Source organism: Sinohyriopsis cumingii, chromosome 5, assembly GCF_028554795.1.
Source record: "Sinohyriopsis cumingii isolate HCF-2022 chromosome 5, ASM2855479v2, whole genome shotgun sequence".
Taxonomy (NCBI): Eukaryota; Metazoa; Mollusca; class Bivalvia; order Unionida; family Unionidae; genus Sinohyriopsis; species Sinohyriopsis cumingii.
This window is the reverse complement of record NC_142965.1, coordinates 29,829,157-29,846,923: the sequence shown is the minus strand read 5'-3', so window position 1 is coordinate 29,846,923 and position 17,767 is coordinate 29,829,157. Positions and strand designations below refer to the sequence as shown.

At 37.3% G+C, this 17,767-nt stretch overlaps 1 protein-coding gene across 2 annotated transcripts; it reads left to right on the top strand.

Annotated features, from left to right (window-relative positions):
* The first annotated feature begins 2,518 nt into the window (after positions 1–2,518).
* Positions 2,519–17,104, top strand: LOC149798867 (uncharacterized). 2 transcript variants are annotated; one of them, XM_089957781.1, is made up of 3 exons: positions 2,519–2,856; positions 5,857–6,427; positions 14,989–17,104. In XM_089957781.1, exons 2-3 carry the CDS (start codon positions 5,857–5,859, stop codon positions 15,324–15,326), a joined length of 909 nt encoding a protein of 302 aa, XP_089813907.1. In that variant the 5' UTR covers positions 2,519–2,856; the 3' UTR covers positions 15,327–17,104. The 2 variants fall into 2 exon arrangements, with proteins under 2 accessions (XP_089813907.1, XP_089813906.1); XM_089957780.1 differs by having other exon boundaries at positions 2,519–3,089.
* Positions 17,105–17,767: the final 663 nt, after the last annotated feature.

The window sequence follows — 17,767 nt, the reverse complement described above, 5'->3', positions numbered from 1 at the left end:
GGCATCCTATATTTTTTGAGACAGCTTCGGTGGTCTAGTGGTTATTGCGTCCGCCTCGGATGCGGAAGGTCGTGGGTTCGATTCCCGGCCGAGTCATACCAAAAGCATTAGGAGATTAGTTGTAGGAATGGTTGGCCTGGTGTCAGGATAATGTGACTGGGTGGGACATCATGCTACATGTCTGCGACATGATGCTCCAGTACTAGACATCACTATAAACTGCCACACTGCAGACATCGTAGCGATATGACTGAAAAATTGTTTAAGCTACGTTAAAAATTTAAAAATCCAAATCACACACACATAATATATTTTGAAAATGTCTTCATCAGTGTACATAACAGGTTGTCCCTGTCTTTTGATCCACCTTGTTATTAGTAATAGGAGTACCCATTACGTCAATTAATTATCTCTGTAGCCGTTATTCTGATGGGATGCATGCAAATAATTTAATTTGTGACATAATATTTATCCATACATCTTACACCGACCTATAAATATAGAAAAGCTTGACAACGTTCAACAAAATTGGAAAAAAATTCTTTCAAAGTCAAAAGATGACACCAATATATTTTTAAGTAAGAAAGGTATTCCTCTTTTATAAGAAAAGTACCGGGGTGTGTGTGTAAATCTTTATAAAAACAAGAAATTTGCACTTCGGAGAAGTATCAAGCGATGACGTGATTGGACTTTGGTCAGCCATAACTATATCTTCGTTATGAACTTAGTGGGAAGTCAGTGCCTGGTCTTTGTGGTCAATTATGGCTATCTCTTCAAACCACATGCTTCATTTTGTTGAGCTAGGAGTTAATAATGTGACTCAATGGTGCCTTAGGACTCACCTCTCCATATTTGTTTTGTCCTGGTTGTCTGTCTAGTCTTAAACAGATAAACACATTTAAAATATACTAAGTTTTCTTTAATTTCATGTGCAAATTTACAGGTTTTGACAAGTATGCCTGAATGGATCAAACTTATTAATGAACCCAACCCATCTGAGCTGTCATGTGTGTGTAAATTCAACCCAGATATTCAGTAACATGCGTTCAGTGTCCAAATGCATTTAAGCAAAACACACTTCTCGCCTGTTATATGTTACACCTATTGCAGTGACCTGTACGGGTTTACGTTCTGGCCACAATGCCGTTAAGGAAATTTAACGAAATAGACTATTGCATATGAGTAAACTCGTTTCTATCGAAATGGTTTAGCCTCGGCACGAAAGAGACAAACGCCACGGCAAGTTTGAATCCTGTTCAAACGTCATGGTTAGATTGAATCCTGGACAAATGCCATGGTTAATTCGAATCATAGACGAACACCACGGTTAATTCGAATCAGAAATATACACAGTGCAAGATGTAATAATAATGACCTTGGTTATATCAATAAGGTTTCCTTGACCTCGGCAGTTATGTGGTTTCCATTTCATTATGTTCCAGTTTTACTGCACTTATTTTTATCCAAATATCGTTCCTGGTGTCCAGTTAATTATTTGTTATTATATATAATAACATGCCTCCATTATATCTGCCAAGGAAAATGGATAATTTCATTCTTTGGTCCCTTCTTAAGGTACACTCCTTTAGGTCTCTGTGGCCTTTGATTATTAACTGAATTTTTTTAAATATAATATAGCTTTCATTATGTAAAGTACTATATAAATTGTTGCTTATTATGGTTATCGAATGTTTGCCGAGGACGCTATATAGGTAATATGAACACGTCTGTTTCTCCCATGATCTGTCTGCTTGATGTATACTTTCCTTCCATAGGTCACCAAGTGGTGAACTAAAAATCCTCACTATCTGTATAATAAACATAGCCTTCTATGAATTATTCAGCATGTACGTTATATCCAGTTCTTTTTCTTGGATTTCCTAGAGTACACGCATTAAACTTCGCAAGGACACTATTGTGTCATTATCTACCGAGTAAAGGTAATTGACATCGAGCTGAAAGGGACTGCCATTCAGATGAAAGGATAGTCCTTTGAAAATATTACATTTTTTTAAGGTTCGATTTTCTTTGCCATAAAATTTGTTCCCATGCCAAGTACTTCGGTCTGCAAAGACCATGGGATTGCCTCGGAGCTGAGAAACAAGCAATGGTGATGCGCACTGAGCATGTATCAATGTTAGCCCTTGAGTGTAAAACGTCGACGATGATGATCATGATATTTTTTACATTGAGGTCGACGCCTTACATTTAAAATGATGTTTCCGACTCCAGGAAAAGTACAGATATACCAGGAATTATAACTCGTCTATACTTTATTGAGCTGAGCTCAAACACAAATCATACTGACCTGGCAAAATAATATTACTTGCTATATACATTGCCCCAGTTAAAAGGACCTTATAGATTTTAACCCGACCGGTTATAAATCGATGATTATAACTCTATCAATAGGCGTCTGTTATTGCGCGACAAAAAATAATATGGGCATTATGCCAAACTTATTATTCAACGTAATGACGATAGTCTATTTATAAGTTTTGCCATGACTTACATCTATAGAACGCTATACATATCGAGTATGTAATTGATTTTATTCGACGATAAAGAAGGGAACATTCGGTCAACCTGGGATATTTACAGAGAAATAGAACATGCTCGGATGTATGTCGGCGTAGTAATTTGCAGAAAAATCATACATTTGGTTGGCCGGAAATTTTTTATGAGAGGAAAGGAAATCAGTATCTATTCAGACCATCTCTGCTATTTCTGCAAGCTGATCCAGAAATACATCCACAACTTCTCGGGCCATTTTATGTCGAGGTGGTTAGAATGCACATACTAGTTTGATGGTTTCTCGGAAAGCTTAGGAGGGGTTGCCATCTGCTTTCATTCGAAGTATGTTTCGTACAATTTACCAAGAAGTTTCGAATAGGAAGGGAATTGTTACGGCCATTTTGTTTCTGTTGAATATGTTGTTTATTATATTCTGATATTTCTTTATTGAGATTGCATAATGTAGTGATTCAGTGCTTAAACCCCCTAGAAAATTAGATCAATATTGTGTTTTGTCTTTTTATACTTATATTCACATTAGAATAGGCGGGAGATGCTGTAACATGTAATACAAGGTAAGGATATGCTACGGATACTAAAGTAAATAACCGTGTTCACATTATTTATGTTGTATACGTTCCATATGTTGAATTGTACCTAGTTGGAAAACACTACAGAAACAATACTAGAAGATTTTATCGCAAACAACAACGTAATATTAGGAATTCCTTTTCTTATATTGTGTGCCTAAATATCCCCGGTCCTTCGCAAAACCTCTTCCAGATTTAAATATTTCTAATTATTCTAGTACAAATCGAATAATACAAAAATTCAGTTTTTTAAGAACAAACTGGGACACGATATTATGCGAATGCTAGATGATATTTCCACAAACAGCTGATGATCAGGTTACACATGACGAGCGATAGGAAAAATTAACTTTTGGTCAAATCACCAGTTCAAAACAAAACGACCTGGTAACATCTTCGTCTAGCTAAGCTAGCGAGGTCTCGTTTTGTAGAGAGCACTTAAACACGGTGTCGAAATCATTAGGTGACAGTATGGGAAAAATGACGATGACCCAAACACGCATAGAACTTTGCAGCAATTTACAATTTTAGATTATCTGAAAGAACACGGCGAGGTTTAATCTGTCGCCCTTTTACATCAGCGGGGGAACCCCTACTAGTATGTGACAAGGCCACAAAAGCTGCATCACCGAACAATAAAAGTACAGGTACTACTATATTTTTTCTGTACAGTTTTGTTTAAATATCAACATGCAAGAAACTGTTATATCATATTGAATTTATATGCAAGAAAACTAGAGGAATGGTTAACAATTCACTCACGTAGATGTACCCCTTCCCCCGATTTATGACTGAGATTAATCTATAATAATAATAATAATAATAATAAATTAGTGGTCGACCGACGGAATAGTGCTGCTGATGGGAAGAGATCTAGTACCAACCTAGAAACATGGATTGGAAAACTCTTGGAGCACCTTGGTAGAAACGAGGGGGATTAAACCCATCCAAGTATAAAATCAAAATTAAAATAATTACAAATTCCTTTTTAATGGAAAACACCGAGTCAGTCAAAACTTAGGTAAGGACTGGGAATAACAGAACGTGCATAGAACACGACTGCTTAAGTCAACGTGCATAGCACGTAGTTGCTGTGGTGAAGCTTTTCTTCCATGCAAATGACTTGAGGTTCACGACCTCAACATATAAGTGTACAATACAGTTAATTACCAAATTAGTTACAAACAAATGTGCGAAATTTTCTTTTGCAAATGCTACTGAAAGAAAATGAACGATTTTAATTTAAATTTATGTTGTTTTGATTTTGGGTATTCATTTATGATACACATAATTCCTCGATGTTCGCATTCATTCCGAAAGAAGCCGAATGCTTTGTTCCCGAAACAAGTGTTAAAGTAGACAAGGCTCGAGGCAATGAAGAAAGTTCTAATACAAGTTGCCATGAAAAATCATTAAGGTACTTAAATTGTAAATCGGGAAAAGTTTGGAATGTCTACTTTGCGGTGTAGAACGGTATGAGTGGCTAAATGAGCTTACAGTATACAACAATTAGCACGGAGTCATCGATAATTAATTACCTTGGGTTAATTTAGAGTAGACGAGGGTGTTATATGAGTTTCATCCTTTTTACTGATAGATTCGAGTACCTGTGGATGAATGATATTCATGTATATCTGACACGGCATTCAGTACTGTAATGATTTATTAATCAACTGTTACGATTCTATCGTCATAAACTAAGTAACAGAAAGAAGCAAAACCAAGTATTCTTTTAATGTCCAAAACAATGAAAAGTTCCCTATAAATTTAAGAAAAGGAAATGTATTGGTCCGCCTAGAATCGTGACGTTGTCAAAATGGCGTTGTCCAGAACTCCTTTGAATAATTCACAATCCAGAATAATAGTATAGTCTAATGAGCACAGTCTATTTCCACTGAACAGTCCAACCAAATGTTTTTCCTCTCAACTAATATCTAAGTACAACATAAAACACATCTGCAGATTTGTTGTCATAACCAGAACACAATTAGAAATAAGAATGAGTCCAAAAAAGGAATGAATCTGATTGCTCAGTTCTCTCCTTGTATACACCTTCAAGAGTCTATAACAGCTATATGTCGCAATATACCCCACGTGACATATCTTACTACTCACTATAATACTTTCAAATACCTAGTCAGGTTACCTAACTCACCCAAAAGGAATTAAGTTAATTCTTCGAAGATACCACCTGCCCGATCTGTCCAAATGGAAAAATGCCTAATCTCGTAAAAATATTTACTAATAATTCTCTTATTAGTAATGTCAAAACTTACTAAGCATCTATTTATGGATCGTATGCAATTTTACGTTTTCTGATATTTTCAAATAGACCCAATGCATGTATAAAACCCAGCTATAGATAATCAATACAATTTACAGTCATGAATAAAAGTTACAAGTATTAGCCAAAATAATGTACCAGGAGTTACAAAGAAAACATTGACATGCATAATACAACGTTGATGGTAATTCATTAAAAAAATTGGGAACAGTTGCGCTAACGAGATTGGGTCACGAACTGCATTAATTTCCAAGACGAAATGGCAATAATACTAATTAACAAATTAACATTGTGGGGACAAAGTGGTTAATCAGTATACTCATCCTCATGTTTCAATATGCTTCTGCAGTAGAAACTTCCACACCATTTAGCAAATTAGTAGTGTTTTGCAAAACTATCATCAAACGTATTTGATTATTGCCGTTTCACTAATGCTGAGCTGAGTGTTGCTTTGCTTTCGATTTGCAGATGTCAACAACAGGGTTAATATATAAGATCAGAGAAGATCTTCTCACCTGTACAATATGTACAGAAGAATACGACAGCGGAGCGCATAAGCCACTTTTGTTGCCATGCCGACACATTGTATGTGCCTCCTGCGTTCAGTCATTGGTCCAAGGCACTAATATAATGTGTCCAGCTGATCGCAGGAAATTTCGCGTTCCAAGCAACGGACTCCAAGGGTTTAATGTGGACAAAACTACACAGGACATACATAATTTTATCAGAAGGTCTGGCACTCTAACCAGCGATGCCATTAAGGACAAATTTCTTAAATGTCTCAAATGTCGATCCAATTATGATGAAGCAGAACATGTTCCGCTATCCTTGCCCTGTCAACATCCATTGTGTTCTTCGTGTGTAGAAAGTGGAAGGGTGCACTGCCCTATAGATCGAAAGAGTTGTATGGTTCCCCAGTCGGGATTCCCAAAGGATAACACCTTAAGACAACTGAAGGACCTCCTGAGTCGCAACAGCCACCAGCAGGACTATCCAAGACCCATTTCTAGTCCATCTGTCAGGACTAATAGACCCACAGGTAGGTCACTGCTTCAGTTTTACATTAATTTGTATGTTACTGGCTTTAAAACTCGATACCTTAAAACGAGGTATCATTTTTGCCCACCTCACTTTATAGTGGAAAATGAGACACAGCTGTCATTTTCCGAAGGCGACAACACTGGCGAATAATCAGAAGGAAAAAAAATACAATGGCCAGCATTGATATATATGCACCGTGTGTAGATAATTCCGCTCAAAATATCACAATGCTTTTGACGTGTCTAGTTTGCCTAACGTACTTAACAGTGACTGAGTTCTGCGATATTTTCCGGCGATTCCATTTTTATACGCAGGATCACTCCATTCTAAGCTTTGGAATTGCGTTGGCTGGTGGCGGTCTAAATTGGCAACCAGTATCATAGGAGAGTAACTAGTAAAATGTTGTCTCGTAATTAATTAGGTTATTCAGCAACGTAATTCGCACAACAGTGACATCAGTCCTATAATGGCTAGTTTGGAAACTCTCCTCCGCTGAATTTGGGACGCCAGACGGTCCTGTGGTTGTTTAGTAAAATTAAATAATGTCAAAAATACCAATTTGCACCTCGGAAAGAATATTGTAAGAACGATTTAGTTTTAAAATCCTAGAATCTTTGTGATCTCATGTACGATATGATGTCAAAATGATGATGTTTACACTTTCTCAAGAGAGTAGATTAGAATGTAGCATTTGATGCAAAGAAACCTCACGTGTACGTATCTTTTGCTATTTGTTTTACCAGACTGATGCTTGCTGTCTGTTTTACTAGAATGATATCTGCAAATTCTCAGATACGCAGATACCGCCCGCAAAGGTGAAGCCTAGCAGCTTCGTAGAAAGGCCATAATATGTTCCTGTTGCCCCATTCTTCTCACACTGGGTAACCTCCCTTTTGGTTAAGAATGCAATTGGAACGTCATCGGCCCTTCCATCACATATTTAAAAAACTCTGAGATGCAGATAATGGCCATTTTGAATCGTTCTGAAGCCCATGTTTGCTATTACTACATAATAACTTTATCGGCTTCACGGTGACCAGGGATTGACATACATGCTCAGGACTTCTATATGAAAATTGATGCATATATGTCCGCTTTTAGTAATAAAATCTAAGTCTTTTATCTGCAAAATACTATAAACTGAGTTTTAAAACAGCATTATTTTCATTTGTCTCAAACTATTTTGTCCCAAATATTGCAATGAATGGAAAATATTGGGTCTTGTACTCAATAAATATACCCCTCCCCGGGAAATCAAATGTTCAGTCCGCAAGGTTGATATGAATGCCTCTTGCCCCAGACACATTTTTCTGAAGTGTAGTAAACATGTGAATACATCGAAAGATGAGAATATTTACGTTTGTTCTTAATTAAAATAATATTTCAAGTGAGGTTTCTTTTCTAAAAATGCCTTTTCTCCCACACAAATTCTTGTATATTAGGCTGTGCTGAATGTGCATTCAATGATCCTTGTGGCAGTTTTGTATCATATTTATTATGGATTATTGTTCTGTTAACGTCACACAATATTCACATATCTTCTTGTCCAGGACAACATACGAAAATTACTTCTAGTACAATGCCAGTTCAGTTACTGCATAATCTACATCCAACAGACCAGTGACCAATAGTATCACTACATAATCTAAATCCAACAGACCAGCGACCAATCGTATCACTGCATAATCTAAATCCAACAGACCAGCGACCAATCGTATCACTGGCTATGCATGAATCTTGAAGAAATTGCACTTGATCTGAAAGCTCTTTTGATCTTCCACAAATCAGTCGCATGATTAGTTTTCAATTTAAAGAATTTCTAATTTCATATTGTTTCTTTATTATTTCTCCTGAACTCTTTCAATGAAATATCCCCCTGCGGGTCCGGGGTTGTAGAATTGGCCCGACGTGCCTCACTACGTTTCTTACGAGGCGACTAAGTAGAGGCAACCTGTTTGCCGTGGGGTGCGTCCCGTGTCGGGGGAGGAAAGGATCCTGGTAGTTGAGCATAGGCTTTCTGATGCAATCAATTACTTTGGCCTCTACTTCTTCTAGACGGGTTGTCGGGATGGGCCCGGTCTCAACTAATCGGATGATCACGCCAAGCCCAAGGAGGTCTTTCTTTACTTGCTCACTTTCTCTATTTTTCTCCGTGTATCTCTCTTGATACCACCGTTGCCCCTACTTTCTACCCCTTTAGTTCTCCTTTCTCCTACTCTCAGAATACTTCCTAGAATGTGGTGGCTCAACCGGTCAATCGGGAGGTAATCTTACCTACGGAGTATACCACATGCATATCCCTGCCACTTGGAAAGTGCCCCCTTGTTGGACTCCGTGGCGGGTGGGCGAGCACAGGTGACGAAATAACAAAATCAAAAATGAAAAATCCAAAAAGAAAGTCAACACAAGAGAACAAAAACTATTTCAGACTCTGGCGATAAGCCATGTGGCGTGGAATCTCTTCCTCACTTTATGGTCATCTAGTCCAAAGATGAAGCTAAACCACTTGCCGCACTATCGCCGTTTATAGTTGAAAAGACTATACTTGGATTAGTCGGCAGACCCAAAAACTTAAATCAGGTGGCTGTACTTGTGGAGTGCGAACGTAAAGCACATACCGAGAACATCCAAAAAATTAAGATCTTTCATGACATTCCAGTAACTTGTTTCGCACATACATCACTTAACACATCAAAAGACGTCATGCGTTGCCGTGACTTGGCTGGAGTCAGCGACGATGAAATCATCGAAGGGATGTAAAATGAAGGTGTAACTGCAGTCCGTGGAATTCGTATCATACGAAACAACAATATGCAGGACACCAACACCATTATACTCACCTTCATCAAACCTACAGTACCTAAAGTAGTCAGAGTTGGATTTTTACGGGTAAAGGTTGGGAATCCGAGAGCAGAGCCACTCCGCATTGCGTCAACTGTGGAAAGGAGCACCATGCTAATTCAAAGGATTGCGACGCCTGGAAACAGGAGAAGGAAATAAAGAGGATTAAGTACACCTCCAACATACCCTATCCAGAGGCCAGGAAGCTTGTACAAGCTAGAACATCCCTCCTTGGCCCGATCTTCTCAACTGTAGTTAAAAACAACCCAAATGCGACGATAGACGCCGAAACCCAAACAGACCCACCTTAATCCCCTTCCAGCTCAAACGTTCCGCATTACGATTCGAAAAATTCAATATCGACTCAGACAACATTCAACAACACTCCACCGCCAAAATCACCAATATAAAAAAGACACAAACATATAGGCAGCGAAAATGGTATGATGACCCTATAAAGCTGCGCAACAGGTTTGGAGACTTTGAGGATATGGATCCAGAAGAAACTGCTCAATGTCCTCAGGGTGGTCCCAGACCTACAACCAAAAAACTGAATCCCGTTCTTCCTCCAGAGAAATAATCCCAAATATTAATCCGCGAAAGGTCTAACCTAGTTACATCCGCTACGATTTAAAAAGATCCATAATGAAGAACAGCATCATACAATGGAATTGCCGAGGATTTAAAACCACCAACAATGACATTCTTCTGCTTTAAACGAACATGATCCTGCAGTGCTATGCCTACATGAAACTTTTTTAAAAGACACACACAATATCACACTTAAAAACTACTCCTTTTTTAACACTTATTCCAAAACTGGTAACAGGGCCTCAGGATGAGTTTCCGTTGTTGTAAACAATAGGGCTCCTCATAGCGTCATTCCCATAAACACAAATTTGCAAGCCATTGCTGTAAGCATCACACAACTGCCCACTCCATATGTTCTACTTGGGGATTTTAATGCCCATAACATTTTATGGGGATCAAACTACATAAGCGACAGGGGCAAAAAGGTAGAAGATTTAATTTCTAGACACGACTTGTGTCTATATAACACCAAATCACCGACATATTTACACGTAGGAACGGGTATATACACATGTATCGATTTGACAATTTGTTCTCCTTTGCTACTTTTGGATTATAATCGGAAAATCGCTGATGACCTTCACAGCAGTGACCACTTTCCAATCTCACTTAAGAATACAAACGTTACAATTGATGAAACAATTCCACAATGGAATTTAAAGAAGGCCGACTGGGCCAAATTTGAAACACTTCGTACAGCTAGGCTTAACAGGGATACCATTTTAAACGACAATAACCCTTTTCAATATTTTACTTCTGTTTTAATTGAGATTGCAGAAGAATCCATTCCCATTTCCTAGCCGAACTGTAAAAGAACCCAAAAGTCGTGGTTCACCAAAGAATGTAAAGAGGCAATTAGACAACGCCGAGAAGCACTGAAAAAATTTAGTAATCGTCCAACGCCCGAACATTTAACTAAGTACCGTATTGTTCGGGACAATGCCCGCCGCACGATTAGAGAAAGTAAAAGAGCATCGTGGCAAAATATGTTTGAACTTTAAATTCTCGTTCCTCTATAAAGAAAGTTTGGAACACAATCCGCAAAATAAATGGGTAGGGAAAACACAATGACATAGTTAATATTCTTGCTGATAGTTTCTCTAAACATTCCTCATCGTCTAATTATTCAGAAGCTTTCCGAAGATTAAATACTCGAAAAGAAAAGACGCGGTTGAAATTCACATCAAATAACTCAGAAAGTTATAATCAACCGTTTTCACTGTTTGAGCTGATGGAATCTTTGAATAAGGTCCATAATACATCCGCTGGGCCTGACGAAATACATTACCAGTTTTTTTAAACACCTCCCAGAACCATCATTAACAGTTCTTCTGGAAATCTTCAATGGTTTATGGATTACTGGTAATGTACCAAAAATTTAGAAAGAAGCAACAGTAATACTAGTTCCCAAACCAGGTAAAGTGATCATCTGGTTAGACTGGAAACATTTATTCGCGACGGGATCCATACTCCAGTTTGGAGCGAATAAACGTTCTATATAAATTGAGGATGACTTTTCTATCAGCACCCCAGTCAGTGTGCGCTACTATTTTGAGTAGATCTAGTGCTTGGAGTTTTGGAGTACCAGGGCCCAGCAACGTGGAATGAATTGCCCACTGAACTTAAACACATGGACACAGTGATCCCATTCAAGAGTGTTCTTAAAACTCACTTATTTCGACTTCAGGAACAAACTTAAAGACCTGATAATGTTTCCTACCTTAAATATTTTCAGCATGTTTTTTAGGTTTTCTAATTTTATGGTGTTTGTTTTTTGTAATGATATCATTATATACTTTTTATGTTATAGGTGTTGTCTAATGTTATAAAGCGCTTAGTGCTTCTAAAGATTAGGCGCTATACAAAGTCATTATTATTATTATTATTATTATTATTATTATTATCATCAAGAAGGAACATTTAGTAGCGGTTTTCTTTGATTTAGAAAAGGCATATGACACGACATGGAAGTATGGGATACTAAATGACCTGCACGATCTGGGTCTAAAAGGCCGTCTGCCCTCTTTCATATCAAACTTTCTCTCATACATTTAATTCAAGGTACGAGTGGGCTCTACCCACTCAGATATGCACGAACAAGAGATGGGTGTGTCCCAGGGCAGTATTTTATCTGTGACGCTTTTCAACATCAAAATCAATAGCATTGCCAAATGTTTGGCTCCTGGTGTGGATTGCTCCTTATACGTTGACGATTTTCTAATATGTTATTGATCAAAGCACATGCATACAATTGAAAGACAACTACAACAAAATATCATCAAGATTCAAAATTGGGCCATTACTAACGGTTTCAAATTCTCGAAATGCAAAACGGTATGTATGCATTTATGTCAGTTACGAAGACATCATGATGAACCTAAACTCACGCTGGACGAAACACCTATTCCAGTTGTTGAGGAAACAAAGTTTTTAGGTATTATCTTCGACAGAAAACTGACTTTTATTCCACACCTAAAGAACTTGAAAGCTAAATGCTTGAAAGCTCTAGATCTTCTCAAAGTAGTAGCGCACACTGACTGGGGTGCTGATAGAAAAGTCATCCTTAATTTATACAGAACGTTTATTCGCTCCAGACTGGACTATGGTTGCGTTGATTATCGTTCAGCTAGGAAGTCATATTTGAAGATGTTTGACCCATTTCATCATCAAGGAATAAGACTAGCTCTGCGAGCATTTAAGATATCCCCGTGTGAAAGCCTACTCGCTGAAGCGAACGAACCACCTTTACCATATTGTAGAGAAATGCTTTCCGCACAGTATGCTCTCAAATTAAGATCAAACACTCTGAACCCTGCTTTTTCGGCTGTTTTGCAACCCAAATACAAAACCTTGTACGAAAATAAACCAAACGCCATACCTTCCTTTGACATTAGACTATCATCCAGCCATGACAGTACAAAAATTGATATTTCTAAATTCAGAAAACGTCTATCTCCGAAACACCTCCATGGCTACTTAAACAACCAAAAGTACCTTTTACGCTACACGATGGAAAAAAATCCGAGACAAACCCTTCCATCTTCCACAACTTTTATCATGAACTCCTCACCAAATTTAAAAACTACAAAATAATTTATACCGACAGATCAGAGGATGAGGAAAAGGCTGCCACAGTCTTCGTTAGTGGAAAACACACAACACAAGTTCGCGTACCAAATGGCACATCAATTCTTTCTGCCGAAATCAAAGCAATAGATCTTGCTCTGCAATATATCGAAAACAAACGTATTTTAAACAGCATCATCTTTTCCGACTCACTATCAGTACTTCATTCATTACCCAAAAGAAAACTGGAGAACCCATTTTTTAACAATTGTTCGCGTCAAAAATACTAAGCTGAGTACCTCTCAAAACATCGTATACTGTTGGTTACCTAGCCATATTGGTATTAAAGGTAATGAAAAAGCAGATCGCGCTGCTAAAATGTCCCTAACTCAAGAAACATCTGATTTTAAAATACCGTATACTTATTTTAAACCTAGTATCAAAGAGACTTTACGTCAGAAGTGGCAGGCATCATGGAATGATGCAGTGAATAATAAACTTCAAGCCATCAAGCCAACCCTAGGAGAATGGAATCCTTCCTAAAGAACCATCCGTAGAGAGGAGTTAGTCATTGCAAAAATTCAAATTGGTCATACTTATATAACCAACTCCCACATCCTTAAAGGCGAAGACCCACCAGAGTGCGTTTCTTGCAATGAATCATTCACTGTTAAGCACATTATGGTAGAGTGTTTAGACCTGCAACCTACGCGCAATCACTACTACAATGTGCATGACATGAAGGGACTTTTTGATACAATAAACATCACTTGTATTATTGAATTCCTGAAAGAAGTAAACATTTACTCTAAACTATAACTTTTATGCCATCACCTTTCGCATTTTTATGTAATGTATATACCGTCCCTTATTTTCAACAAGGTTTCATCTGTCTTTATTAACATATACCATTTACATTCCCCATGTGATAATAAATATAGCCTTTTTAACCAGTCATATTTAGGCGTTGACGTGTGTGCCGCATAGTTTACATATTTTGAAAATAGAGTCGCATGTATACGATGTATGTGCAGTGAAGAAGACAATGTCTAATTCTTGCATGGAACAGGATTTCTAAAGTTGAATCGAGTTAATGGTAAGTAAAAACTTACTTTTGCATCTACCACTGTTCTGTAATTCAAGTCAAGAAGGGATGCATCGTAGAGTCGCAAACATGGTACATGTAGCTCTTTTCACCGGTTTTCACATGTGCACGCACTTGTCCCAAGAGAAAAAAATTCGCGCAAATCGCACGTCTTGGAGCCTGTTACTTCAGTTTGGTACAACGCAGAAAAGTCAATAATGGCTTGATGAATAGAAAAATATTTCAGGAGTAAAACAAGCCATATAGTATGGTCGTGTGCCTTTAAAGACGGAAATAGCAAAAGGAAATCGAGGGTCATAGGTAGAATGAAGTATTTGGAAGTTACGTACCTTCTCTCTTATGTATTACGATAGAGAGGGCCATATGTCAGAACGGGTCATGGGGGTAATCTAAGGTATTTTTGTCACTCGGTATGATTTTTTCCTTCATATTTGTTTTCCTTCTCAACATCAAGCTCGCGTCGAGCACCTGTGGTTTTGATATCGATGGACGATATAAAACCTTTTATCGTTTTTAAATGATCATAATATAACCATTTGTATGGCGCTAAATAGCCTAACAGTGCTGGTGCGCCGTGAAAATAACAATCAATCAATCATTTCAATGAAAAGGCAGCGTATATTTTAAAATGCAGAGCTGGACATGTGCAGTTTTGTTTTATTTTCATTGTAATGTTCACATGCAATCGAAAGCCTGGCGTCAATTATAAACTGATTGAGTCAGTGGAATGGACAACAACATAGTTTATTATTATTATTATTATTATTATTATTATATATATATATATATATATATATATATATATATATATATATATATATATATATATATATATATATATATATATATATATATATATATATATGTATACACACACAACAACCGATGTCAATCTCAATGTAATTTTGTTTTGTTTTTTTGAGGTTTGTTTTTGTTTACAATACTTCTTCTTCCAGGCACTCACTTTCGGCAACTTGCTAATCAGATACGACAACCCTCGTGGTCAGAAAATATTCATGATTTTGACCTGGAGGAGTCAGTGACTCGGTTTGACACTCGTCCCAGAGAAAACCATATTGTGAACTTTCATAGGCAGCCCGAATACGCCCGCAGAGGTTCCCCGCAGCCATTTTATTTTCCTGTCATCTCCAACAATCTACGTCTAGTTAGCCAGAATACGACCTTCAACATGGGTAATGTCATGCGCAACATTGAGCTAGGCGTGCAGGCGGCACTGCGAGGAGCTCATATGGCAGTACGACAGGTCCAGCGGATGACCCAATACAGAGATTAGGACAACCCGGACGGTTGATGTACACATGCACTTTTGTAATATTTTCTAAATATTTTGTGATGCAGGTCTGATTCATCAGATATCGGCAAAAATGTCTAAGTCTCCGTAAGACCGAGGGAAATGTGAGATATTCCTTTCGTACTACATATCACCTGCCATGATTTACTTGGGCTGTTATAAAAGGGTTGGAATATAAAGGACAATTCGTTTTCTCCCAGACCGTGGTGGTATAAAACAGACCTAACTGATCAACTGTGTACCTGATTGTTGTGACAGCAATGCAAAGCTCATACTATACTGGTCCAAGCAACCAGCTTCAAAATCGCCGTTTAATATATTATGTGAAAAGTTTAAGATAACGAAAAACAAAATATATAGTGAAATCTAATGTCTGTTATATTAAAACGGATTTACAATAATATACTGATTGAACTGTTTATATTACAACTTAAAAATTTTATACCGAAGGTTTCAAATTTTCGTATGAAAAATTAGAATTCTTTAAATGCGAATAATAGTTTTCAACTTTTCACTCAAAAAGTTTCTTTTTATATCAAAATATTCAGTACTACCAGTTCAGTAGAATTATGAATGAGAATCAGTGGTCTTCAAGAATAATTTGACAGCTCCAACCAAAACAAAGTATAAGATATGATATGATGGTGTATTTTTCATTGCTCGTAATAGTCTACCCCCCCCCCCATGCCAGTCACTTACTTGTATCCTACTGGACAATGACTCGCGCTATCTGGATCTGTACCTCGGATTGAAATGTCTTCTTTCCGCTGACATTTGTGCAGCTTTTCTCCAGTTTAAAGAAAATCTGTGAATATGTGTACAAGAAGGAAAATTACAGGGAAAAAAATGTTTTATTAAAAAGTTCATTTTATGACAAGTTTTGATACAAAGATGACTCATAGGTATTACAAAGATGATTGATACTTATGTAAGCAGGAAATATCATTCCTCCTACATGTAAAACTTACCGGGATTGGTTTCTGACTATTGAATCAAATTCTTTAATTGATTCACTAATTAGTCAGTCCTTGCGTTCCCGCCTTCTCGTTATTCCATTATTCGACATCGCTCAGTCCTGACTTTCTGAGATTGGTGCGTCAGTTAGCGTGTGTGTAATTTGGATTTTTAACGTAGCTTTAACAATTTTTCAGTCATATCGCTACGATGTCTGCAGTGTGGAAGTTTATAGTGACGTCTAGCACTGGGGCATCATGCCGCAGACATGTAGCATGGTGTCCCACCCAGTCACATTATTCTGACACCAGGCCGACCAGTCCTAACACTAACCTCTTAATGCTGAGCGCCAAGCGAGGCACCTGTTAGTACCCTTTTAGTAAGTCTTTGGTACGACTCGGCCGGGGATCGAACCCACGACCTCCCGCATCCGAGGTGGACGCTCTAACCACTAGGCCACCGGAGCGGTTTTGGTGCATAAGTTAGAGTCAAACTTTAAAGCGAGAAAAGATTTTTAAAAATGTCCCACCCTCCAACCCTTGTTTGTACCTGTATTGAATGCATTTATTGTAATATGTTTGGAGTATTAACCTAAATTTGCGTAATCTTGTTTTGTACAGTGAAGTATGATACAATTTTGATTCACCTTTCATGATATTTTATATTGTTTCTACTATTGTTTTGATTCACCTTTTGTGCTTTTTATATTAGTTTTTACTGATTATGTTAATTCACCTTTCATGACATTTAATATTTGTTTCTACTCTTGATTGACCTTGCGATGAAATAAACGCAGTTATATCTGATCTTTTTTAGATGGAGTACTTACATTGTCTTGTCATTATAAGACGGTTAGATCTGGGTCACGTTGTTCTATCAGTGTGGTCAAATTATTTCATTCGATGCAATGTGGATTTAAATCTAGTACCTTATTTATTTAGTCATGTGTAATTATTTAATTATACCAAATAATGCATAATACATGATTTTTTAAATGAGTTAATGAATAGAGTTGGCCTATTATCGCGTATTCTGACTTGTTACGTATTTTGACTTGTTGACTTGTTGCGTATTCTGACTTGTTGCAGTCTCACTGTTAGTCGCATTCTTGAATATAATATCTTAATATTTTAAATTCTGAATTTATAATATTTTTGCAAACTCTGAATTTTAAAAACAAACGGAATTATGATTATTTAAATTTTATTTTACCAGATGGAAGACCAACACATTATATCATAGATATGTAACTTTATAGAACATACCTCATATATAAAATGTGATTTTGCGGACGCCAGGTAACAGTCGATGCAGTCGGAAATAGAATGTACTTCACAATTTTCAATACAAGCTTAATAGTACTAAATAGATGGATGAATTCCTTTTGAAATAAATTGCCGTTAAACACATTTCATCATCACCATATAATGAAACACATTTTATTTAGAAGAAAAAGTATTTCGGTTCTT